Source organism: Ixodes scapularis, unplaced genomic scaffold, assembly GCF_016920785.2.
Source record: "Ixodes scapularis isolate PalLabHiFi unplaced genomic scaffold, ASM1692078v2 PGA_scaffold3__209_contigs__length_174095766, whole genome shotgun sequence".
In the NCBI taxonomy this organism is placed as follows: Eukaryota; Metazoa; Arthropoda; class Arachnida; order Ixodida; family Ixodidae; genus Ixodes; species Ixodes scapularis.
The window spans coordinates 146,916,006-146,943,831 of record NW_024609868.1 but is presented as its reverse complement, the minus strand read 5'-3'; the positions used below and the strand labels follow the sequence as shown (position 1 = coordinate 146,943,831).

General features: G+C 43.8%; 1 protein-coding gene across 1 annotated transcript in view; it reads right to left on the bottom strand.

Moving 5' to 3' along the window:
• Window positions 1-1,054: 1,054 nt before the first annotated feature.
• Window positions 1,055-27,826, bottom strand: part of LOC8041913 — a 71,398-nt gene continuing 44,626 nt past the window's right edge. Inside the window, exon 3 of the mRNA XM_042292641.1 lies at window positions 1,055-2,569. Within this exon, the coding sequence (XP_042148575.1) occupies window positions 2,250-2,569 (320 nt within the window). The 3' untranslated portion in view covers window positions 1,055-2,249. The remainder of the gene's footprint in view (window positions 2,570-27,826) is intronic.

Below are 27,826 nucleotides of genomic sequence, written 5' to 3'. Positions count from 1 at the left end.
AGTGCTGCTCCGTTGTCATCTTTTCCGCCAGCGTGATGCCCGCCTTTTGGTGGATGTTTTTTTTTTCCCCCATTTTAAAACGACAGACACGAGTCCGTAGACGCGAGAGAATGTGCATGATACCAAAATGGCGAACGTAAACAAACTGTAACAATGGCGATGGGGCTAGCCAACTTGTAGCGAGCTTTGAGTTCTTCTTGAGCTGCATACAGTTCGCATAGAACGAACGCGAACAAACGAACGCAGCACGGCAGGAGAGTTGACCCTCGTCCTCTTCTCCTTCCCGCGCGCGCACAATGAGCAGACTACGCGACCCGAGAGGACGTTTTTGCTTTTGTAGTTTTGTTTTCTCCCCTGCCGCGATGCTGTGAAAATGACCTTGAGCGTCTCGCGTTACCGCCGCGCCTGGAATCTCTTTTAAATCTTTTTTTTTTTCCTTGCTTTTTCTTTTTGTTTTTTGCGCGCGTTTTTTTTTTTTTTTTTTTGAAAGCAGACTTTGTGTTTGTTGTAACAGTATGATGCTTTAAAAAATGGTCGTTTTATCTGGACCAATTTTAATGGGTAGGGCCTTGAATTCGTATATTTTCTGAAAGTTGGTCGTTATAACCGATAGGTCGTTATATGTGGGATCGTTGTAAGTGGGTTTGACTGTATACGACGTGGGATCGCTCACAACGCTGTTTGTAATTCAAACTTCAGATCGTGCCTCAACTGAAAGATAAACCACACATTTGGCTCAACTAACCCACTTAACAAATCATTCCTGCCACTCACCATTGTGAACTGGAACAGTCTTCCAGAATCAATGATTTCAATTACTGTCTTGGGTTGCCAAAGGCATGGTAGCGCTTTGCTTAGGATTGATAAGATCGAAGCGTGTATATATGCCTCATTTCCATGTTGATTAAATAGTTGCAGTCAGCGCTCGTGTCTGTCTTGTCTTTCTTTCTTTTGTCCTCGTCCAAAAAAGCGCTACCATGCCTTTGGCAACCCAAGACCAATGCCAACTAGCCCAACATACAGCTTTGATAAGTTTCAATTACTGACCCTGTGGAGTTTAAACATTGACTTCTCTCGTCATTTGCCACATATCATTAGGCTAGCAATGTTTTGCGGTGTTTCCAAAGTTTCGTCGCGAGGATGCATTCCATTTTTTTGTGTCCTTGAATTGAATTATTTATCACATTGCCTCTTCCTTGTGTGACGCCTTCAAAAGAGAACCCGTGAAAATGAAACAAACGAAATGATATAAAATTTATATAAATTGCACTTCTTTGCCAAAAATAATGATTTTATACCTTTTACTACACACAGAATTGTAAAGAATGACTACCAATACGCCTTTTACTACGCGCACAACGATGATGATGATGCCGACATAGTTTGTCGTACACCCTGGAGGTCAGTCTGGTTCCTTAGTTCGACGACCCCAAGGTCACCGACAGAGTGAGAAGGACATGGCGTGCCCCTCGAACACCCCGCGTCCGGTCCGGCACGGGATCCGTGCCTTCCGCAGTATTTTGACCGCAGTATTTTGACCGTGCCTTCTGCCGCGGAAAGCCGAAGTGTCCTCAAAGGCGTGAAGCTCGTGCCGGAGGCTGGAAAACCTCCCTGGCGTTCTTTCCTCGTCGGCGACCACACGGCGTGCGAACCGACTCTTTTGAGGCGCTTTAGAAGGTCCGCAACAATCGGTTTCTCGACGTGTCACGCTGCATCTTACCACGGAGGTGCGAGCGCATGGCGGAAGTTTGCGGTGAAAAAAGTCGAGGAACGAACTTACCTTGCATGGAAGAAACGAAAACAGAAAGCCATTCCGGACAATCTATGCCGCCACCTCGCAGACAATGCGCGCGCACGGCGTACGCCACTCTGAAGGAGCGATGGCCGATTTAGGGTCTTTCGCGGGATCGTCTGCTGTCGCGACCCGAATTGACTGAAGCTCTTTCGACGCGGCGTGTGCCATCTGTCGGCGGCACTTCTGCCGCACGTGCGTAGACAGTGTGTAGAGTGGCAGCGTAGACTGCCCGAGACGAGTTTCTGCTTTCTTCCCTTCAAGCGAGGAAAGTTCATTTTTCAATTCTTTTTTTTTTGCCGTAAACTTGCGCCACCTGCTTGCATGTCTGTAGTGAACTGCAACGCGATATCTCGAGAAACCGATTTTTGCAGACTGTCTAAAATGCCTTAGAGGCGTTAGTTTACGTGCCGGAGAGGCAGCACTGCCTTCTGGCCGCTATGGGGACAGAAGCTCGTCAGGCGTCCTGCTGCTCCGAGTCGTCGCAGTCCAGGTCCCCGACGATGATGTCCACCACCCGGTCCAGGAGGGTGCCCTCCAGGTTGCGGGAGAGCACGTCCAGCAGGTAGGTCTCGTCTGCTGCGAGTCCGCTCGCCAAACTCTTCTCGAGGCTGCGCACGTGCGTGCGCAGCCGCTTGATCTCGTGCCACTGCTTCCTGGCAATGCCCACCAGGCGCTCGCGCCCGAACGTCGGGAGGGCCGCCATCTCGTAGTCGTTCACCGATGGCGGCTCGCCCCGGGTCGGATCACCCCGGGTTGGCTCTTCGGACTGTTTTGCTGCAAAGAAAAAAACAATCGTGCATGAGACTACGAGAGAATTGCTCCTAGAGACACTGAACTCCCAACACATATTATCAAGTACCTGGATAGCAAAAGTATGTCACAAAAAGAACCTGCCCCCCCCCCCCTTCTTCCCAGCCCAAAAAAAATGTTTTGGCACAACACTATTTCGTAAGACTGACTTTTTCTTTTGTTTTTTAGGGCTCGAAGGCCTTATGAAGAGGAGTGGAGCACTATAATATTCTTATAAAAGGAAAAGAATGAAAGGGCCAAGATACAACATCAATACGGAACATTATTTAACAGACTCGTAGGAATGTTCAAATATTCTAATTTTCAAACAGCACCCTTTGAATAACACGGCACTCAATATACGCTTCAAGATGAGCTGCAATGTTTGTAAATTTCAAGCCTTGATTATGGCGGGTCAGCACCATCGAGAGCGCTTCTTATCGGATTTCGGTGCGTTGCAGAGAAGCTATAGCCATGGAGCTCTCTCTTTGCGGGTGCTGCTTCTCTGCAGTGTGCCGATGCTCAACAGGGCTAACCCGCCACGATTGATTCTTTGATAAGTACAAATATTGCAGTAACGGGCTTAGCAGAAAAGCACATTTTCGAAGTGGGACGTTGCACGTGCGCGACGGGTGCTTTTAAAAAGAAACTGACACATTTTGAATGTTTATCGCAAGAAGACATTTTGAGCGTCTTCTTGCAATAAACTTTTCAAAATTAAACTGTGGGGACAACCTGCATTCATCACACGTGATCACTTTTTTTTTTCTTTTTCAAACTCGCGATTAGAGAAAGAATATTTACGTACAGCGACAAGATTTATACGTCCATTCAATTGAGTATAGCTGGGCATCTCTACAAGCTTAATTTGACGTCAAATCCGTCCTTCACTTGCTATCCCGATTGTAAGCATTGAACTTACTGAAGCCAAAGTTTATTAATATTGTCACGAATTACGAGGTGAAGCAATGAAGAACTGGGGAAACTGATACGTTTAATGGGGCGAACTTGTGCCCAAAAATAAAAAGGAAACAGAAGAAAACAGAGCATCGTGGGCGTCGAAGTCGGCGTTGCAGCAGAGTCGAACGCTGGGGCGAGACTGACTGCGGCTTGCCACTCAAAGCCCCTCTTGTACGTGCGTGGGCTTCTGGAACAATCGGCGTAGAAGGTTCGGTGCGTAGAACATTCTAACCTCGAATCATCAACGCGGCTCTCGAATTTACTAGAACATCACACTAGTGTCAACAAAAATGTGTCTCGCGGCTAGGCATCCAACCCTGGCTTTTTGCGTGGACGACAAGCACGATAACTGCTAGGCCACGAGCGCGCTGCATACTTGGTCAGCTGAGCGCGCGGCAATATAGATAGACTAAAACGAACGGCTTAGAATAAGACACGTGGAAGCCTGTCAACAACCGTCAGGAGTTCAGCGGAGTTTTCGTGGCTAATGCAACTGCAGTGAAAGGCAAAAAAAAATAAAAATCCTATTCGATATTCGATTAAAAAATATTCGGCCAAAACCATTTTTGCTTTGAATTCACTTCGGACTTAAAATTCATTAATTGCGCATGCCTAGAAATTAGCAATTGCAGTTCCAAAATCAACGGTGTTAGCAATTGCGACTATGGCTGCAGGAAAGTGATTACAATCAACAGAGGTTTGGGGAAAGAAGAAGGCATTATGCTCCGTCCCACCTTATTTACGTCTGACTGCGGCGGATGTTATGAGCCATCCCGACCAATCCAGCTCTGTGAACGATAGGCCCCGACTGCACGTCTCTGGGCCTCCCCCTCCAAAGTCACGAAGCACTCGCACGGCTTCGATGGCTCGTAGCATCCGCCGCACCCAGACTTAAGATTGAATGGAGTGTAGAAGTAGACGTGCAGCAACGGAGGATCCCAACTTTCAGTTGACGATTGGTGCGTAAAGATGGTGCTGAAAATAGCGTCTGGTGATATGTTGCGTCGGATTTGTGGGTTGTCCCAAGCCAGATTCCTAGGAACACGGGCGCAATGACTCGCAAACACGTCGCAAACAAGAATAGGATTGGATTGGATGTTGCCAACGTGTATATTTTGCCAGTTCAAGATTGAAATATCGCGAGATTTGTCATACCCATTTCAAAGAGCCTGTGCCGCGACACCACCAAGGCAAATTTTGAGGCGTTTCGATTATAACGCAAACCCCCAAATTAGGTAAGGAAAATTTTGAAAAAACTTGCGTTACATTCGAGTAAATACGGTAATTTGACAAGCACGGCCTGATTTGGTTTTAGCTTTCCCATTATTTGTATCACGAGCAACTAAGAGGGTTTCTTAAGGCCCATTCTCCCACTTGAGACTGAGTAGGACCAACTGAAACAAGACTGGTTTTTAAGCCTCTTTGCGATGGTTTAGGACGGAATGCGCAGCTGCGGAGCAGGTCCTATGCTGACGAAAAAGGCTTAAAAACCGGTCTTGTCTCAGCCGGTCCTACTCGGTTGCAAGTGTATGAACAGACCTTTAGAGGGATGCTAAAACAAAATTTCGGCATTTATTTCTTGGTCCATACGTGTTCGAGGGAACAACGAAATTTCGGACACACCAATCTCTCGTTGAAAAAGACAAGAAAAAGAGTTTTAAAGTGAACTAAACAATTAGCGAAGGGCACCTGGTGGATGTCGCTAAAGCCTCGTTTGTAATGCCAGTCTAGGAACCTTGACAGGTAGTGACTATGCCTGTCTCGTCTAAGCCTATACTATACATTGAACCTGACGTCATCCTGCCAGCTCTCCGGTCACCACGTGAGAAGAGGAGGAAGAACTCCCCTCTCACCTGGACTCCCTCTTGTGTTTTCCAGACATTGCTATTGTCTCTCTAGATTATAAAAGATTAACCCGTCACTCAAAACGCATACAAAAGCAGCTTTGCGGTTAGTTGCGGTGGCCCGATCGCTAGCATGCTTCGTCCGTTTCGGTGGCTGGAACGGCTAGGGCATCTTGCCGATGTCTGCCTTCCCACAGCTTTGCCCGTCCCACGACAAACTACATCACGAGTGTGCCGGATGCTCTCCGAGCGCTCGCCAAAGCAGGTCATTTATAACGAAAAATACAGCCATCAGGTTTAAAATACAAACCTGTGATTGTCTTTTATAGATATTGTGAATCATATTCAGCCTATATCTGAACACGACGGATATATTTCAAATTTCATTGAAGTATCCCTTTAAAGGGACACTGGCAGGGTATTTGTGCTCGCCAAGATTTTTATTTGTACATGACATTTGAGAGCCATACTACCCAGAACACAATTTGTGGCTCAAAATTTATTTTTTTTCAACCCAAAAACCGCCCTGGACGGTTTGAGTCGCGCGCACTCTCTTCTTCGTTGTCATGAGCCGTTTTGTATGGTTTAGACACAACCACCAAAGATTAACCAAAGTCGTGGGTCATCAAAGGCACACACTCAATACTGAAAATAGACAGGAAATATGATACCCATTTTCATGGCTTTTAAAAAGCTGCAAAAAGGTTGACTGCAAAAAAAAAAAAAGTTGCATATCCACGTGACTTCTGGTAACTTTCTCCTCCTCTAATTTCTCCTTCCTCCCCAGTCCAGTTTCGGTTTCAGTTTTGAGCAGTTGCGTTTTTTTTACATTATCAGAAATATATGTGACACTGTAGCAAAATATTGATTGCATAGTCTTCAGACACCATATAAATCACCTGGCAAGAAATAAAAATTTTTTGGAGGGTGTTAGTGTCTTTTTAGGCTAAGATGTATGTTGCTCTGCGTTGTGAAAACCCGGCAGCTCGCGTACTCCAGTCCCCCTTCATCAGAAAGTTTTCCACGAAAGACACTTATAGTCGCTACAATCAGTAGGTGACTTCGGCTATCGCCCCGCAATAAAAAAGGAACAATCGCGGATCCAGCCCTCATCAAACTTGGCTAGGTACTTGTACGTACCTAATAGGAACGGGTGCTTAACGTTTTGCAGCGGTTAAAGTTAGTAATCGTCTTCAAACAAACGCGGCCTAAATGTACATCATTGTTTACAACGTCTGTAGTTTCCTGCACTGCTTTCCCATTGCAAAAACTGCAAAAAAGCAAAGCATCGATGCCGACACCAGGGGAGCTTCTTTGGCTGCGATTCGAGGTAGACAGGGGTTCCTTGAGATCAAAAGGTTCGAGAATCCCCCGGGGTTAGAGCGATATATCTTGCTGAACAAACAATATATTTCTACAAAGCGAGAGATCAGGCGGGGATAGGGAAGCTTTCGGAGATGCAATTCTAGCTTTGCTGCGATAGTTCTAATTTATAAAATGGGCAAAGCAATTTTGGACAGATTCTACCATGGATGTGGGGGTGCTAGGGTTACAGATCGAGGCTGGATATTCGAGTTTAGTATGAATTCAAGTTTTCTAAATAAATCCGAATAAATCGGGGGCAAATAAAAGATTGCCTCCGAGTAAGAAGCAATTCCGAAACATGTTTTTGTTTTGGAACGTCCCGAATTAAAACCTTGAGATAGAAGCAAACTGAGACTCGAAATGAACCTTGCAGCCCAAATGTTGCACGATGCATTCACGTTAACAAGACATTGCATTCTATGCTTTACGTACTACCTGCAGTTCAATTTTAAAAATTATGCTGCGAGGTAAAGTTGTTACACAAGCAATCAATTCTATTTTTTGTTTTCATTACCCGGCCCGTGCACTTGTATCGTCCAGTTTTCAAAAAGAGCAGATGTTGTTCGGTCTTAGTTCCTTTTGCATCCAAGAAAACCTAATCAATCAATCAATCTGCTGCTGTGTGGGAAACAGAGATTTGTCAAGCAATACCCGAGTTATTCATAGATACAACCGCATTTATTTTGGCTGCCCCCCGGGAATATTTGTATCACTAACATACCGTAGAATACCGTGCATCTGCCCATACCACACTAAGCGCCCATACCCAAATTTGTAAAATCTGGAAAAATATTCACAGTACATTGATATGTAAAAGTGATAACCGGACAAGCGCCCATCCGCAAAATTCCAAATGTCTCCCAGGGGGAATCAAACCCCAGGATTGCGAGCGCGACGCACAATCGTTGTGCCAAGGGGGGCTTGAGAAACGGTGCTTATCAAATGGATAGCATTTCTTTTGCAAACCAACCCTGCAGAACGTGCAAGTAGCGTGAGCGGGTAGCTTAAACTTTTGCTCCCACTGCACAAGTGCTCGCGCAGCCGAGGCAAAATCGAATGCAAGGAGCTCGTGCTTGTGTCCGCCATTGTGCAGGCAATACACAGCCTCCAACAGAGGGCCGCTTTTGAAAAGGGTCTTGCTTGCTGGAACCGGTGACATTCACAATGCCTCGCGAGAGAAAGGAGCAGACTGGCATCGCTGAAAAGAAGCGGTGGGCCCCGAGGCTCAGCAGTTTGTCGTGCCAATGAGACGCCCGAGGACAAAGAACAGCATTTTGCTAGCTGCAGAAAAGCAAGGTGGGCTAGTTCTGTTACGACCGAGAGCCGAGCGAGGAAACGTGGTTTGTTTCAATCTAAGTGGTGGATGGTGGAATATTGCTTTCCTACAAGACATACTCCGCACCAAAGCACCACAAATACGCAGCCCTAATTTTTCACTACCTCCTTCTTCCGAATGAAGATAAATAAAAAAATTTGAATTTGAATCAATCGAGGGGTGCATTTCTACCGACCACACTGCTGCACTACAGCAAAGCGAGATACAAACTAGCAATGCGTGTGAATTGGCTCATGCTCAAAAAGAAAAATACGCAGTGTATAAAAAAATAGAGACAATCAAAAACAGGTACTAGAAAGAAGAAATGCTCAACTCAAAAGTGAACACTTTTTGAAGAAACTCCATCAAATTAAGCACCCGCCCACGACACAATCAAACACACGTCTGTCGAAAGATGAGATCTCATTTTTGACTAAATGAACAGATGTTTGACTGACACAGTTACTAGCTCCCCTTTCTGTTTTGAGTGCATAGGCCCTGACTGTTTTGTCTGTAGCACTTCCAATAACAGCCAACTTTGAGAATGACATTCTCAAAGTTTCGATGACAGCTGCAAACCGCACAGAGTAGGGGTGATGTTGAATATGGCGTGAAGTGGAGGAGAGGAGAAGGGCACTGCCAGACTCCCTCTGATCAGATTTGCAACAAAAATCCAGCCTAGCAGCTGTTGGCTCAGTCGGGTGCAGACAACATATAGGCCACTCGGCCGTGGGCTCCTTGTTTGTTGGAGCACATCTGGCAGTCTCTAGTGGACAGAAACAAAGTGCTGCATTTTCCAAACTATAGTCCGCACCCAATGCACAGTCCGCAGAGGCAGATTTCGGGTCAAAAATTCTTGCTTAGATAGTTTACACCCGGTGCATACCGTATTTACTCGCATATTGGTCGATACGTCGTATAGGTCGACCCCCTAACTTCAGGGGACCCCCGAAAAAAAAAAAAGTTGAAAAATATAATACCGGGATTCGCGTATTGGTCGACCCCCCAGTTTTGATGAGGCGATTTTTGAAAAACAGGTCGACCTATACGCGAGTAAATACGGTAGTTTGCACTTAGTGCCTATACTCCAAACGTAAAACTTACCATACACAGCACACCTTGACAAATGCCTGCTGTATTAGCTCACAGAGAAGCTTGAACCCTACATAAATCAATGTTATTATACTCCGTTATTCATAAGATTCTTCACGTCTTGTCCCAGTGAACGATCTAGAAAAAAACAAATCCTTGTATAGTCTGCACTTGTAGATAGTCTGCATCGGGTAAAATTTTTCCTTTTAAACATGTATAGTCCGCAGACTATACACCAGAAAATATGGTACCCTTTCCTCCAAGGTATTTCTCTCTCCCCTTTTTCGAACGCTCAGTTCTCGTTTGTAAAGAACCAGTGAATGTCTCAAAGCCTTGGAAAAAGTAACACAGCTTTTGCTAGGAGCACCAGATGAAGCTGGTGTATGCCACTCAAACAAGTGCCTGACCCTCACGCCACTGGTCCCTTTGAGTGAGAAGCAAACAATGCTCTTGCTTACTCTGATTGGAGGGAGGCAGTAGATTGAGAAAAAAGGCAGCTAGCTTTTGTACCTACCCAATATCCTTCCAATGAAACCTCGGCTCTCTGACATCACTGCACTCCTTGCTTGAAAAGCAGACAGGCTTACGGGACATGTGAAGCAACTAGTAATGTTTGCGTGTGTCAAAAACCGTTGGCCAAATCATTAGCAGCACTGGGGGTTTGGGACACAGGGTCTGACCTGGCAGTTGAGGTAGCCTGCTTTCACAATGGGAACAGTGTGCAACTTGAATGCAATGATCACGTGCCCAGTGAGTACCTCTGTTCCAATCCACCAAAGCGTGATGCACCTCACCCCAACTGCATTGGACAATCGGAGGCGTTCAACGACCTCCCCTTCACTGGGGTCATGAAGGTCACCCTCAGAGAGAGCATCCAGCTCAATGTACAATCAGGAGCAACTTTTACTCGGATGCCCATGTCATCTTTCATTTACAGCAGTGCAGAGCCTTGGATTTTGGTAGCCACTTCTACAAGCAGCTCACAAGAGTGAAGTTTTCCAGCACAGCAGACAGTGATTGATGCTTTAGAAAACTTTAGCAACAATGAAACATACTTTCTGCCAATGCTGAGAATGCAGTAAAAATAACCTAGCAAACTTGAACGATTCCAAGGCTTATTTTAATGATTGATGGAAGATGCCTCTTAAAGGGGTACTCCGCCGTTTTCTTCATAGTCCCCGATTTGCCTAAAAGCTTGCTAGACACACCAACAAACATCGCTGAACTAGTAACCCAAATATTTGGACAAAATAACTTTTTTTCGTGCAGTTACAGAATTTACAATTTTGGACCCCATCGTGTTTTTAAAAATGAAAAGCTCTACGGGCAACATTGAAAAAGTGACGTCATGGTTGGGTAGGAGTTCACTCTTTGGGCTGTAGACTTTGTTCACATCTGATTACAAACAGTTTCATGGTGTCAAATGAATGCTTTGGAAGGTCGCTCCAGCTCCCGCGCAGCAGCACGATACAAATGCTCGGCATAGTTCATATTTAGACTGCCTGCTCGAACCGCAATCCAGCCCAACCGTGACGTCAGGGCAATGAAAAGCGCGGGTATATTCGAATCTTCGTTTTGGCGTCGTTTTCATTTGCCTATTTCACAGAAACTATTATGAATTTCGCGATACTAAATAGCATACCAAAAAGAGTAACGGACGGCGATTTCGAATATATGGTTAGTTGGGGTTGCTCAAAATATCGCCGGAGTTCCCCTTTAAAGGGATGTTGTGACCTGGGTTTAGTAGGAGATCAAGGGGAAGCCTTGAGGGGCAAAGAATCCTCAGAATGCATAATGCACCCTCAGAAAATAGGCTTTGCTGGAAATGTTACTCTATTGATTAGTGCTGCCCAGAAACTAAGTCTAGAACTAGAGTTTGTTGCCACCCAAATTAGCACTAGTCACCAAGGAAAATGAAAAAGGATAGAAGGAGAAGAAAGGCAACCAAGTGAAATTGCCATAGATGGGCTGGGCCACCCCAGTACAACAAGAGCCAAAGCGGTGTGTTGGAGGGCCCAAACTACCCTGAGCTTGGATCAACTGGCAAGCCCAGGGTAGGTTCCCAAACATGTTACGTACAGCCAGATATGAATGGCAATAAACCCACAGTTTCACTCAAGGTTCCACGGTGAAACACATGAAACATTTCAGGTTTCTCTTGCAAGAGACAGACAGAAAAATGTGGGTTGGATGAGACAGTTTTCACTTGACACAATGGTGCACAACTGGTTGGCTTCTGAAATAGCAAAGGGCTTAGGGGAACACAATTAATGGAAAACAATTTAACATTCGAGGCAGCATTTTTTTTATTGTTGTTAGAGTCCTAGCCCAGAAAAATATGGGGTAGCCGGGAAATGTGTGGGCCTCCACTATGAGCCAAGTTGATCTACCTAGCGGATGGGGAAACTGGGAGGTTAAAAGGGATACGGTGGAAATATAGGGGGCCGGGGAGGGGGGGGGGGGGCTCCGAATTATTGCTACAGTAGCATACAAGCTTGCATTCTTAGCTGAAACGACTATAGAGCAGCAACAGGTCATAAGCAGCAAATGGCAAGAGAAATACTGTCAAGAAGCTGCTGCAAAAATGGGAACAAACATGAAAGAAAAAACAAAAAGGCAAAAGTTCATAAAGTTTGTAAAAAGCATTGACCCGATGTGCCAACTGTGGCAGTGTTCTGGGCATTTTGACAATCCCAAACAACACACTGCAAGTCCAAGAATGCAGTATGTTTCAGCTGCTCCTGCAGGGGGCACTCATTCAGAGTGTGCCAAACAAAGAAGTAAACACAAGTGCAGTATCCTTCAGGTGATGCAGCCAGTTCAGCCAAGGGTGAGAAAGACTAGTTGTTTAACCCTTTAAGGACGTATGTCGCGAATTCGCGACATACCACTTACGTCCACTTTATGAAATCTTTCCGTCAACTACGGACCCTCGCCGACTGTCGCGAAATCGCGACGTACCTTCCAAAGCGCCATGGTATGCTTGCGCCATCTGTCGGCCGCCCCAATGTACTTTGCGCCGTAAACAACTTTTACCGGTGGAAAAGATTTCAGAGCACGTGGTCTTCGAATTTACAACTTTTAGCGTAATCGAGAGATAAGTTGTCGTTTTGAAATTGTTTCTAGCTTATATGTGGTCCCAACTAACTGTACAAACCACACTTCCTTTTAATATTGATGTCTTTGAGAAAATAATGTGTTCTGAACGCTTTGTCGCAGATTCGTGACACTTGGCATCCAGTGATTTGCAAGTCGCAGTTTGGCTAATCTAAAAAAAATTCTGGCTTGCCACTTAGTTTTAATGAGCCATACTTTATATTGTGTAGGTCATGGAAGCTCGCTCCTTCTATGGAAAGAAGACAATTCTGTGTAGGACGCGTTTACCACTTGAAAGCGTAAGCAACGACAGCTGCCTAAGTGACACTGACAATGAGGATGCGGACTACAACTCTCCCCAACAGTTGAACGCCCCCCCCCCCCCCCCCCCCCCTCCCAATAATGACACAAGCGAAGAAAGTGAAGAAGAAGAATTGGTGCCAGCTCCCTCGAAAAGAGTGAATCGGCCAGTGCACCGGTCAAAACATCTTCATCTCTGAGTAATGACGTTCCTCAGTGGAAAGGCCCTGCGCATGAGACCGAGGCCATCAGGTCCCCAACTGAGTACTTCCAGGCGTTCTTCGACGACAACATGTTCAATCTAATCGTGCAGCAGAGCAATCTCTACGCAGTACAGCAAAACCTGATTAAGCCTCTCGCCTTGTCCCAGGTGGAACTTGAGCAGTTTTTAGGCTGCACAGTCTACATGTCGATCTTTCAGCTACCACAATTTTGTTTGTACTGGTCAGCTGAATGCAGACTACCAGTTGCGACCAATATTATGATGTGCGACAGGTGGGAGGAGATCAAATCCTCGCTGCACTACAATGACAACCACCAGCTGACAGCTCCCCAATGGATAGACTGTTCAAGATTTGCCCGCTTCTCGAGATGCTGCTTCCGAAATTCGAGAAAATTCCTCAGGAACAATGCCTCTGTGTGGACAAACAGATGGTTCCATTCAAAGGGCACTCCAGCATCAAGCAATACCTCCCCAAGAAGCCTCATAAGTGGGGTCACAAAATATTCATACTTTGTGACTCCAGGGGTGTTGTACACTCTTTTGACGTGTACACAGGCCACATCGATCAAGTGCCGGGGTTTCCCGACATCAGGACCAGTGGTAACATCGTCATAAAGTTAGCTCAGTGCGTGCAGCCTGATGTAACTCATTAGGAGTACCAATGGCGTCTTCGGTTTCTGTTCGACACGTAAAAATATGTTTTTGGCTACTTTGAAGGGTTTATATCACGGTGAGCTAATTGTCACAAGTTCAACACCAAACTTACATTTTGGTGTTGAATGTGTCTCACACTGCCAGCTACAGTTCTTAGAGCAGCTAAGCGGAGCACACAGCTGCTGTAATCCAATCACAATGAGTAGCGCTACCTATTCATGCAATCGATGGAGGCACCGTTTGCACAGAAACCGATAACTCTTCCTTAGGAATGTGCAAATAATAGATTTTGGGTTTGAAGCTTTCTCCATGCCTTTCACTACTGTTACACCATGCTTAAACAAAAATTCAGCTGACCTTGCAAAGGTGGTTCTCAAGCTTCTAATGGCCCACTTATGAGCTCTGTTAAATTTATTGTAGCTATATTTATAGACTGTGGCCTAAGACAGTCCAATGCCTACATTAGGATGGCAAGTAAATGACAGATCTGACATAAAATTAAACCTATAACGAAGCTCCGCCATAGCTAACTGAGGGGATGTATAAATCTTCTTGATTTTCCTCAATTCTAAATTAAAACAAAGCAAGCACAAGTAATGAACACAGGTTGTTAAAATATCAGTGTCTAACATACACCCTTGCATAAAATCCACAGTTACATATTGAAGATTTTACTGCAACAGAAATATCAACAATCACAGCGTTTTTTTTTTTTTGTTACACCAGGTGCGCGCCTGCGCTTTACCACTTTGAAGGTGTGTATTTCGCCTAGCTAGTCGCGAGATTGAAGTGTCAGCTCCGCGGGTGTTGCTTCTCCGCAGTGCATCGGTGCTTGAGGAAAAGCGCACTCAAAAGCGCACTCAAAAGGGCTAACCCGCGGCAATCAACACTTCAAAAAGTATGAACACTGCAGTAATATTAAAGCGAATATAAAATAGCGTATAATTTGAAACTTACAATTGAAAACGAGCGTGTTGGTTAATAGATACAAAACTTGAAAGTATGAAACAGCGAAGACGGGGACGGGAACAGGACATCTTTCATGTAGCAACAACATAGAATGGCACAACGATAAAACCGCCCCCAAAGGTTTCAACGTTCTCAAAGAGGGAAAGGACATAATTGTTATAAAGGAAAGGCCTAAAACAGATATGTAAAAAGGTTAATGAGAGCGACAGTCTGAGAGGGTGCAATGCAAAGCATGCCAAAAAGTTTCTAGAATGCGAAGAAAAAGAAAGGTTTATTCAATTCCACTAAGCTGTGGCAGTCAGTACATTGGACAGACTGGGAGATGCATCAACTATTGACTCAGAGAACGCAACTTGGAAGCATCAAAGGCTTCAAACGAGTCGTATCACCCAATGGTCGTTCACAGCCGCACGTGCGATGACTGTACTCCTTATTTCACTGATACTAGAATACTGGGTGGGCACAACAACAGATTTGGGATAGAAATCATTGAATCATTTGCCATGAAGACTGTAAACAACAACATTTCTGCACCTTCATTATCACTGACAAAGACAGAGGTTGAATTCCTAACACCAGAGATGACTAGATTACTGAAACCTCGTTGTGAAACTACAGCTTTTTAAACTTGTATATTTACAGCACATTTTCCTTAGGGACTGTAAGCAACAATATTTCTGCACCTTCATTATCACTGACAATGACAAAGGTTAAATTCTAAGTAATCGGAGATAACTAGATTAGTGATACCTCGCCATGACGCCAGCGCTTTTTAAACTTTTGTATTTACAGTAAATTCCTTTTCCATTATAACAATTATGTCCTTTCCCTCTTTGAGAACGTTGAAACCTTTGGGGGGCAGTTTTATTGTTGTGCCATTCTATGTTGTCGCTAAATTCAAGTTTTGTAATTTGAAACTAGTCGTATTTGATAATTGGAATATTCGCGCCAGCCCCACTCTTCGCACACTCTTCGCACATAGTACTTAGGCATCTGAAAAATACAACTGTACTTTTTTATTTTTCAGTGGCATCGCCAAGAGTGCACTTGCCAGACACTTACAGTTTCCTTTTTGAGGACAGCTCCCTTTTGGCACAGACATGGCGCAAATTATGCACAAATACAGACTTCAGAGCAGCATGTAGCACGGTTTTCGTTCTGGCGCAGTTTGGCGCAAATGGCAAAGTGGTTGCACCACTGCATGAATAAACATGCTCTCATTTTAATTTATGCTTTTGACTTCCTTCCTATTAGAATAGCCATAATATTTCAATTCACACATCGTAAACCAAAACAAATTTCCAAAGAAACACTTTAAAATGTGTGCTTTAATTGGTTGAGAGAATAAAAAAAAAAGAGTAGAAAACCAAAAGGTTAGAATTCTCATAGTGTCTCAGCAATTAGTGTACCTTGGTAACCCTGACCAGTGAGTGTCTGATAAATGACTGCCGTCGCCAGCCCTTCACAACAATCGTGGCTGAATGCAGTAACGCAGTGCTTCCAAAACTCTGGAACCCTACAGCCTGCTGAAATATAAAATATAGCTAGGGTTCGAAGTTTTTGGTTTAAATCGATAAAAACCGATAAATGTACACTGAATTCATTTTTGGAAAATTGGTTTTAACCGAAAAAAGTCAGTTTTAGATTTGGCATTTTCGATTTAAACCGATAAAAGTACTTCGAATCCATTTTTCAGTTTTAACCGGAACAGGTCACTTTGACCTTCCAGTCGTACCGCAGAGCCGTGGCGAAAAAGAGAAACGACGGTGTCTATCGAAATGTGTCCGAATGTATGGGATACATGAATGCCGTCAATGTTTTGGTTTAATGTGCGCATCATCAATCGGAACGTGAAGTCCGACATGAACCATGACTTCGCCACATACAAGAGTGTTTTCAAACTGGTTGTAAGGAAGACTGACTTGATGCAAGTTCTGCATGTTGTGTTGTGCTTCAAAACGTAGCATTGTGTCTCTTTTGGCGGTCACAATTGGTTGATTGGCCGATTGGCTCAGGCAGCGCTTCGTCTCCATAGCCTGCCAGTGTCCAGTGTTAATGTAGAGAGAGCATTCTCAAAGCTCAGGGTCATAGTACCAGGAAAGAGTGTCGATCGACAAGGACAACCTGGGAAAGTACATATGTGTGTACTATAATAAGATCACGTAATCCTGATGTGCAGAAGATGAAGTTCCATGTTTTTTGGGCATAGGCTTCGTATCTGACTTATTTGTACTTCTGTGTTTGTTTTTTTTACAGTTGCACACATCTGCCAAATAAAGTGTATGTTTCTTTTTCAATGTATCTGTGCCATGATTCTTTGAGTAATCCCAAATATCAGAGCTACAAGGATCATCTGATCCGGTGTCCATTGGTGTTTATTTTATATTTGCCAAAAAAAGCCGATAAACTTTTGTGGGCATATACGCCGAAAAAAACCAAAAAACAACGAAAATTGAATTTTAAAATAAACACCGATAAAAGTACGCCGAATTTTGAAAAAATAGAAACCGAAAACGCGGAACCTTAAATATAGCTTTGCGATCCTTCGCTGGCATTTAAATTTCAGTGCACGAACAGTAACTTGACATGGATATATTATCTGACAGTCAATAGGGCACGGGCATGGTAACCCCCCGAGTATGCGAACGGCTAAAGTGTTCTACTTGCTCCGCCTGCAGTTGATCAGCACGTGCCTTGCACTACACAAGGGATCTCGGGCATCGTGGATTAGCTTACACGGCCTGTGCCATTGGTAAAGAAACTGCCAGTCATCGCCGATGACAGTGGCTCATCACCTCAACTATCGTCGGTCATGGTCGCCATCCTGCCCCTGTGGTACGACGGGCCAGTGACGTCATCAACGGCGTCAGCAGCGCCACAAGTTAAAAGGACCCGACCGACCGTCCAGACGTTCAATGGGCATGGGAACCACCAAAGGATGCAAACGACTAACTTGTTCTAATTGTTCTGCCTGCAGGTTAGTAATATTGACTCTTTGCATGTGAACAAATAATGCAATGTTCTTCCTTTGGTGTTCCCATTCCCAAGGAAGTTGCTTCCGATCATCTGTCAGCGTTTTTCTATCGTAAAACTTGGTTTTATGCAGTGATATTGAGGAAAATCCGGGACCTGATATGCATAACAAGCAACCTGACGAAGTGTTCAAGTTTCTACAAGAGGGCCAAACAAAACTGCCGACCGTCGTTAACAAAATAGAGTCAATTAAGAAACAAATGAAGAAAACAATAACCAATGTTTCTAACCGGCTCCAAAACCTAGAAGCAGAGGCAAATGTTTTTGAAACGCTGGACTGTGAAGTTTGCACAACACATCAAGCTCTTGACGAAGTTAAAAAATAGAATGCTTCTCTGCATACTTGTCTCGATGATTTTGAGGATCGATCGCGAATTTTCCATGGCATTAGTGACTCACCGTCCCAATTCTTGGGCTCAGCCTGAGCAAAAGGTACGTGCACTTCTGTCCAGTGTTCTTGAGCTGACGATTGCACATAATGCAATCATTCGTGTGCACCGGTTGGTGCATCTTCTCGATCAAAGTTTCAATCAAACATTGTAAAATTTGCTTCAGCAAAAACAAAACACAAATATTTACCGTATTTACTCGCGTATAGGTCGACCTGTTTTTCAAAAATCGCCTCATCAAAACTGGGGGGTCGACCAATACGCGAATCCCGGTATTATATTTTCAACTTTTTTTTTTTTCGGGGGTCCCCTGAAGTTAGGGGGTCGACCTATACGACGTATCGACCAATATGCGAGTAAATACGGTAACCCTTCAGCGCCAATTGAAGCTGAGCACGTGTGTTCCTAAAAACATGCTCCTGCGCAGCTTCGATCGGCGCTCAAAGTGTGCGAGTGCACGTGCTCCCATTTTTGACTGCATTGCTTCACAAAGTTGACCCCGAGTATAGAAGATTTAAACATTGAAACAAAGTCAACTTGTGGAACCTAGCTTTTTGCCAATACCGGTGCATGGATTTGATTTTGATGTCTTCTAGCGAAAATACAACAAAAAAAGGCGGGGATTCGGATCACGCCACTAGAAAAGCAATCTGACTGCGAATTATTAGAAAAATTACAAAGAAAATAAAAAAGGTATAGATTTTTTTTTTAATAAAACAGCATCAAAATATTACAAAATTTAGGTTTTTATGAAGTTTGAAATTTAATATGAAATAATTTGTGACTAAATCAAACAAGAGTACTATCAGCGTACAGGCCACAGATAGGAATACACGAGGACAGTATTTGGTGAGCGCTAATTAAAAATCATATGAAGTTACTTGAATCCAAATATGTCACCCGAGGGTCAAAGATACAATGTTTGGCATTTCATTTATCTCGGTAATGGAATTTGACTTATTTGTCAAGTGTATAACTAAAAATACTCGGCATACAATAGATTTACACAAAGAGATTCTATAAATATTTTAATTGTTTCAGTATGCATAACAAGTAGGGATGTCGCAAACCACCCTAGGTTCAAATTCGAAAGGTTTAAATATTTTCTACCGAATTGAGGTTCGAAATCAGAAGATTTTGATATTTTCGCACTGACCGATGTTCGAATTAAAAAAATTCTCAACTTTTGAACACCGTGGAATTTCGAATTCGAAAAGTTCGAAGCATTCACCATTTCTAAAAGTTTGGGTTCGAATATTTTGAAGTTTTTTTTACTTGAGGTTCGATAAATTCAAAGATATTGAACTTTCCTAACTTGAAATTCAGGAGATTTGAAAATTTTGAATTTATTAGGGTCTGAAGTTTGAAAAGTTTGAAGATTTCGAATTTCTTTTAATTTTAAGTTTGAAAAATCGAATAATTCAAATTTCTTTGGATATAAAATTCGAAAAATTCGAACACTTCAAATTTTTATAAACATAAAGTTTGAAAAATTCAAAGATTTCGAATTTCTTTTTACATAAAGTTTGGAAAGTTTGATAGTTTCGACTCTCTTTTAGGGCTAAATTAAAAAAAAAAAACCTTTGAAGATTTCGAATTTTCTTTAAGACCAAGTTTTCAAAGTTCAAAGTCCAGTTTTCATGTTCTTCCACTGTTTAAGTTTCAAATAATGTTTTCACGCCTCACTGGTTATCACGAAATCAGGTTTAGAAAAGTTTGGGCGTGATATTCAGTCTGCGCGAAGTTGGTCAGGCAATAAATGAGACGACAAGTGTCCCGGATGTGCTGGAATATTTGCCGGTGCAGAGTGACGTATGACCATAGATCAGTAATTCAGTGATGCGATTGGCCTAAGCCATTTTGGCGCACGTTCCGGAGCAACCAAAACAGTGTTTTGGAGCAGCAAATGTGGAAATGGAGCAACCAAAACAGTGTTTTAGAGCAGCAAAAGCGGCTTTCGGAGCAGCCAAGACAGTGTTTCGGAGCAGCAAAAGTGGATTTTGGAGCAGATATTCTTAGGAAAATAAAAATATTTGTTTTAAGTGCTGTACAAACAAGGGCACTTTGTGTTGTGTTGTGTTCTGATGTGACGAGTTGTGATGGAACTTGCTGCTTCTGTTTTTACTGCTCAGACATCCCACAAGTGTACAGTGCTGTAGGCATTGCTAAGCAATTTCGAAAAACCGCTTGCCACCGTTTAAAGGCGGGAACACATTTGCGAAAAAACTAACCGAAAATCGGAGAGAAATCGGAGGCTGCGAAAATCGTAGCTTGCGATTTTCGGAAGACGAGCCACATGAGGTGGAATGCGCGGCGTGAAAATCGCAATGCACTGCGGTTTTCGTGCTCCGACTTCAGGAGGCTGTTCGGTAGTCTGGCGAACTGGCGTCCCATATTTCACGCCTCTTAAAAACTTCAGCAATTAAAACCTCGTTGAACGCCACGCGAGCCTTTGTACCACCACCCTTTGAGACAGAGACTGAACTGGTTTCCTCCGAAGGTTGAGATGAGAACGCAGGGATGGCATGCGATGTTACCTGCGCTGCTTCCAAAGCTGCGTGAGCCGCCATGTTGCGGGCCGATCGTATCTTTTCGTTCCGTCCTGTTCCGGGCTTTCGCTCACCGAGCTCCTCCGCCCCGAATTCGGAGGCGCCGTGCGAAAATATCTGGCGCTGCAGATCTTTCGAACCGCTCCCGATTTTCGGAAAAGGGGAGGAGCCTAGCTGCCGTGCGATTTCGGTGTGCGGTTTTCGCACAAAATTCGGCTTTTTTTCGCAAATGTGTTTCCGGCTTTACTGGTTCCCGACATGCCAGATTTGCGTCAAAAGTAAGCAAACGTAAAACAATGAATCGCAAGCGTCCCAGCTGGTGCCTCAGTCACGCAATCATGTTTGCATACATGTGAGGCAAACTTCGGCAGGCTTGCTGTTGGGCATGCTTCGTCGTGCGAGCGCAGACAACGGCTGTCCGATCGAAACCGAAACCATGCCCCTCAGTTCCGTCGCTAACTTATCCCCAAAATTGTACACAAAATGTAACTTTCGAGCATGCGACAAAAACAGTCCAGTGGAGTGTGCTTGCCAGGCCGGCAAACAAGGTACAAGCTAAACACACAAAAATAAAGAACCTGAGTGCATCGATGCAAGAAATTGCGAGCTAGCCTCAAAACGTTCTTGGAGCGCTTTGTACAACGACTGAACTCGAGACAAACACAAGCGCACTATGCGGGTTCAGCGTGCAGACATTGCCTTCTTTGCTTTAGCTCACTACTCTTTACCAACTCTTTAGCGGCACATTTTTCACGTACCGGGGTCCCCCTCGAAAGAAAGCGCATCGAGAGAAACCTAGGTAAACAGTACTTCGACAAAGCAGTCTTTGAACTAAAGTGATTTTTGTAGGAGTGTATTAAACAAGAACAGGAACGTTGATGAACATTAGCGCGGTCCTTACGTTTCAGTTTAGAAAGCACCATATCTGCAGCGACGTGGCGACGGCAACACTCGAGTCGCGCGACCACGACGACTGGCAGGCATGGACCAAATATAGTTTTCCCACGGCCGTTGCTTTCAGGAGCAAGTGCTTCAGCTCATAAAGTAACTCCCGCCGCGCAAAAACGTGGTTTCGTTTCACAGCATGATGACATGGCTGGTACCCAGCATGCTAGTGTCGGAGCGTTCGCACATGCCCTCGTCCATCGTTGAAAAAGTTTTGAAAAGACGCGAGACAACGAGTCTCGAGAGCGACGAGAGAGCGAAACAAGAGACGGCGGGAAAAACCATTCAAGACCGGATGAACGGTTGATGCAGGGTACTTTGTGTTGGGCGGCCGCTTGCGCCACCTAGCTCACGTATGCTCATTATAGTACTCAGTTCAGTTTCGGTTTTGCAAGGCGAGCAAAATTGGTTCTTTGGCGCAGGCTTGGCACAGATTACCTATATTTTGGCACAATGTAGCAGGATGTAGCAGGGTTAGCCTCTTGGCGCAGTTTGGCGCAAGTGGCGCAGCAATCACATCACTGGTAATTGTGACCGCCAGCCCGGGGGGTTCTTTAACGTGCATCAGGCAGTAGTGATCACACGAACGCACTGTTTTACGATACTCATCCAGTTCGAAACGGCCAGGGGCGGGCAAGAGGTAGAGGCTCAGAAAAACCTTGAAGCGATTTGGCAAACTACCTCCCCATCCCCTTGCACGCTAGTAGTAATCCGATCGAACGACGCCCGAGTGGCACTGGCATATAGTAAGCTTAGTTTGTAATTGTTCTGGAGGTTTACTTTCCGGGACGGAGGAAACGCTAAGTAAAAAACACAGAAGCTGACACAACTTGAGGTCGAGGAGCGTTATACCTAGAGTCACTGTATGGGTTCCCAGAGTAACGCATTCCTTTTCTTTTTGCCGACAGCATACTCACTCTAGCCGATCATATTTTGCTTGGTGAGCATCATTGGACGGTAGCGATCACGTGACACAAGCACCACGAGACTCACCTCCATGGAGGATGGAAAGAGACTCTTCCGGATCCCGTTTGGAAAAAATGCAACCGCAAGACGGAGGAAGAAGGCTTGGCTGGCCACAGTAAAACAGAAAGCAAGCTTCGTGTGGCGAGTGCCGATTACAGCTGGTTCTTTCCGCGTATCGCAGAATAAATCAGCTCTTTCAACACACTCCAATGCATGTCACTATTGCATTCATACCGACGTCGACGCGTGGACCCAAGATGGCGGCGCGATGGTTTTGGTTTCAGCGCTGCACCACGGTTGTAGAACGAACCTTCGGAGTGTCGTTACTCTGGGAACCCATACAGTGACTCTAGTTGTACCATACCAGTGGTGTTGGAAGTAGAAAAACGGGGGGGAAGAAGAGAAGCCCCCCCCCCCCCCCACTCTCCCAGATATTTCGGACTGTTAAAGAAAACAATACGGGAAAAGAGGGCATGGTCGAGCTCATTTTAACCTGAAAATATTTATGCATATATATAGCTACTGTCGCTCTTCACTGCACCAAAAATAGTGTAGATGGTCATTGTCCAAAACTCATTGTCAGAAGGAACTACTTGTCACATGCTCTGTGGTTCAGAAGTTCAAAGCGATGTCTTTTCAACCTAAAAAAACTGTGCCATTAAGGAAAAAAAAAAAATTAAGCATAACAATAAATGCGGGAATAAAAAACTGGAGAAAAAAGAAACTACCAAGAACTCGCCGGAAGTGTTGTATTCTTGCATATTCAGAGGCTCAGAGCTTTGAAACAAGTTTTCCTACCAAAATGTGTACAGGCTAAGAGAAATATGTCCCAACAACGTAAAACAAAAAAAAAATTAATAGAAATTGTTTTTTTTTTTTGTTAGTGACGTGCTGAATTTGAACAATATTAGAAATCTTTCCCCATGAGTTAATTTATTCCCCAACGTGAAAAAACAATAAATACATTATTTTGTATTTTGCAGATGGCAATGATATCTACTGTCTGTGGTGTTATTTTAAATGCAATACCTCAAACAATTTAGACGAAAAAAATTAGCAAGTTTAGGGCATAATTGCCCATCGATACATGTTTGGACATTTCCTCGAAACTCATCTTGAATAACAATAATCGTATCTTAAGAGGACACTTACCAAGGATATACATAGATAATTCTTAAGAAGTTTAACATCTCTACCATAAATAGCTTCGGCTATAGCGTGCTTCAAATATGGCACAAACGACAACTGTCAAGAACCTGTCATCCTTCCTCGCTTCTTCGGGAATTTATTTCTTTAAAACTAAGCATACCAGAACATTGATTGATCGGGGTTTCATGGCGCAAGGGCTACCAAGGCCAAAATGCGCCAAGAGTGAAACTGTTGTATAAGTAAGGGTTTGGAAGAAGAAAGAGCTATAGTAGCTGATGATGTAATAAAACTATGTATATGAGATTGTATAAGTATATACACACTCTAAGAAAAAATGGAGGAAAAAGGTAGCAACGGTGCGTCTTCCTCCCTTTTACTGATGCGCCCCCAAGCGGGCACGAGAAGAAGGGAGGAACGAGAAATTTTCCTCCTTCTCCAGGCAGACGGGAGAAAGCTTTCGCCCTTCCTACTCACCTTCTTTCGTTTTCGTTTTTGAGCACATCGCGCATATTGTTTAGTAAATGTTGTTGAGTTGATTGAGCTTAAGCGGCAGCGAAGGCCGCCTGTGATTCAGTCTTCTAGTCCAAACGCGCAGAACATTTCGGTTGCATTGACATATTTACCACTAATTTTATCAAACGAGCAAACGAAGCCGTTAAAAACACCGAAGTTCCGGAGCAGTGCCTGCAGCACTACGCATACTGGGTAAGATGGCCGTCCCCGGTTTGCGGGACCCACGCGGAACTACAGAAGTGGAACCATGCGGAACTGTGTCGACTGTGTCGACGTTTTCGACGTTATGGAAATTGCAGGAACTGCGTCCAAGACAGAGAGGTTTTGCTGCCGGCTGCCTGGGTGCCTTCCATGCTGAGTTCGGTTTTATTTTCCCATGCCAAGTGCCAACCGGCAACCAACGCGGTTTTGTATTTCTGTGTGTCGGCAACATAGCAGCATCATCATGATGGCAGTGTTAAGCGTTGTGAATGGAAGACTGGAATTATCGCTGATGTGACCGTGTGTTCGCGTATCAGTGGTGCAACAAGATGAGATGATGTTAGCTGTCGGTCATTGATGCCGCTGGTTGGGCCGTGATCGGAGGGGGCAGGGTGTCGCAGGTTGACATTCCGCTTTACATTACATTAAAGAGTTTATGACCACTTGAGGGATTAGGTGCTTGTGGGGAATTACTTACAATTTTACACATTCTATGGGAGTGTAGGTTTTATCATCAACTGCGCGTATCATGTTTTCCTGAACTTTTTAGAGACTATCTACCCTTTCATCCTATGTTTTTACTTGGTGACAGTGCTTTAGTACCACTTAGACGAGTTTTTAATTTTCTTAACAAAACTGGTTATCTACACAAGTTATAAAAATCTTCTCTAGTCTAGCATGTGTTTTGCTGAGTTTTAATAAACATTTTGTTTGGCGCATTATGGCCTCAGTTGCTGCTGCGCCATTAAAACCTTAATCTTACTTACTTAGGAATTAGGTGCAATCGATTGACGTGCGGATAGCCATGTTGGAACACTAGTCTGAACAGTAAGCTCCTACCGTACAGTGGCCAATGTGACTGTCAGTCCCCGAGAGCGATTGCGCTCTGGGGAAAGGACTGAACAGTATGAAATTATGACGGAAGGTATGTATATTTACAGTGTGAAATATTAGCATTAAAAAAGAATAGTAGGTAAAATCGAAAAATAAATATAAAGCTATACTTTATTTTGTTGTTTAAATATACTATGGTTCCTGGAGAAACAGCCCTCCAAGTGGCGCACTGGGATGAACGCTAGAAGTTTTCGGGCTCGCCACGGCGTAGCTCCGTACACTTAACACCTGCCGCAAGTCGTGGCTTTGACTGCATTCAAGTTGATCGAAAAGCGATTTCTCTGCCCGTGAAGCATTCCTTCCAGCTGAGTGAATATCCGCTCTAGAGAGATTAATTCAAGACGGCAGTTGCAGCCGTGCGCGAACAGCACAAATAGAAAAACAAACACAACAACAGAAATACTGGCTGCAAAGTGCCGTGCGGGGAAACAAACTCCTCGCTTGGAACCGCATTGGAGCGGCTCGATTTATTGGCTTTCAAATAATTACGGCATGATCGAGCGTTTTCCTTTTATTAAGTGAGTCATCACCTGAGCATGTAAAAATACTCTCAGAGGTATGACATTGCTGGAAAAAAAACAAAAAAACATGCTGGGAATATTTTTTATTGCTTAGGCAGTCATCGAGAAATTCCGTGTGTTCAAAACGACCAGTATAAAAGACGGAAATGCAGAGCTTGGGTGTAGTTATCTGGTTAGTGTGATGTTGTATTGATGTTTGTATGTGCCATGTACTTGTTTGCGCTCAATGTATGTTCAGCTGATGCTTGTAGTACGCGTAATGTGTCTACATGTGTGTATAAGAGAGGTTCCCGAAGATCCTGAAGTGCAATGGTAGTGTGAGAAAATAAAAATATTTTTGTAGTACATGGACTGGGCCGTACCTAGCGCCACCTAGCCTAGCTACTTGCGATTACTCTGCTTGACCCTGCCATCTGGTGGCAAGTGATTTAACCTCCTTTTACGCTACGCCATAATTTCTTGTTACTGTGCTGAAATGAGCCAAGAGGCTGTTTCGGATTTGCTGTTTTTTTGAGAGCGGCTTTTGGTTTTGTGGGCGAATGGTTTACCACTCCTCCGGAATGTGCGGTTGATGAAGGAATTGTGGCTTGAGGAATAGCAAAGGTAAGACATAAAGTGCGCAAAGTAACTAGGTGCCGGTTGTCTGTGTTTAACGTTGCAGTGCTGACGATGAGAAGACTGAGTAACTTCATGCTTTCGAAACATAAGTTTCTTTACCTGCAGGGGGAAGCCAGCTTCGGAAATAAGTACAGTTCGCAGAAAGCTCGTGTTATGTTTTTATTTGCTGCTCCTCTTGCCCCGTACAATAGACGTAGTGTTCTCGTTAAGCTTTATTGAGCTCGATTTGCTCGATTCATGGCCGCCATAATGAGATGCAGGTGAGGGAGGAACTTTGCTACCCTTCTTTCAGGGACGAAAGTTTCTCCTTTTCTGAAGGAACATGTGTCAAGAGCGTTCCTTCCTTTAGGGAGGACTATACTGACCCTTTTTCTAAGAGGGCAGGATGAAGATGAGTTCGGATTACTAATTTAAATCATAGTCGGTGTATAAGGCCGATGTCCTTAAAGGGGCCCTGCAAGGACTTTTTTACTGGTTCTTAATTTGCACCGAACCTAAGCGCACTGAACGTAGTAACTTATTGAAACTTTTCTTTTCTTAAATTTCACTTTATTTTAAAAGTTATAGGCAAAATAAAATTACAAAAACAAGCAAAAAATAACCTCCTTCATGACGTCCTTGGTTGCTTGAGTGGCTCTGAACTAGACAAGGGGTAGTGAGCTGAGCGAGCGATCACGGCTGCCGCACTCCGTGAAGATTTTTTTTAGCAAATTTTTTAGCATAATAAGTTTGAAGGTTCGAAAAACATTGCATTTCTGAACGTGCAAAGTTCGAAATTTCGAAAAGCGTCAAACTTTTCAGTTCAACAAGTTCGAAAATTCGACTTCCGTTTTTTCGATTTAGAAAGTTCAAAAATTAGAAATATTTCAAATTTTTCTAATTGCTTGATTCGATCATCGAAACTTCGGTTAGAAAAAAGTTCGCGGCATCCCTAATAACAAGGAACAGAACCTTGTACTAAAATCAGACGCACAAAATTTGACTTTCACCTTGCTCCACCAAATATTTTTTCGTAAAACAAAAACAAAAACAAAATTTATTTTTTCTTAAAGTAGTTTTGTTCTTTCTAGACATGGGGCTATTATATATATCTTATTGAGAAAAATCCAAATACCTACCCCGACCAGTGTGTTCGATTTGAAATGAAACAACCCAACAGGTATTGTATGGTGTGCTGTTCAATAGTCGCCGCAGCATGACATACCAGGTGTGTAGTCATACGGCTATATTGTACGCCTACATCATACAACCAGTATATCACCTTAACTAAATGGCAGGTAACCTCTATGACTTGCTTTATAAATATTCACAACCTTCAACTTGTTTCTTTGTTTTGTTTTTGTTGTTCTGGTCCGAAAAAAAGGTTCACATTTGCAAATCCAGTCAGCAATAGTGTCCGAGAAATAATTGCATCTCTGCAACCCTGATGAGCAATAGTATCCAAAAAGATAGCTACACATACAAGAACTGATATGCCCTAATGGGCAAAACACGGCTCAATATCAGCAACCCCAGTAAAAGTACCGTAGGTCTGAGTGTATGATATACAAAAGTGAAGACACCATGCGTGTTGCAGCTGCCGGATGAACTCATCTCCTCGCCTTAGTTGCGCATGGCACCACCAGATTACTCTTTAATCAGCAGCA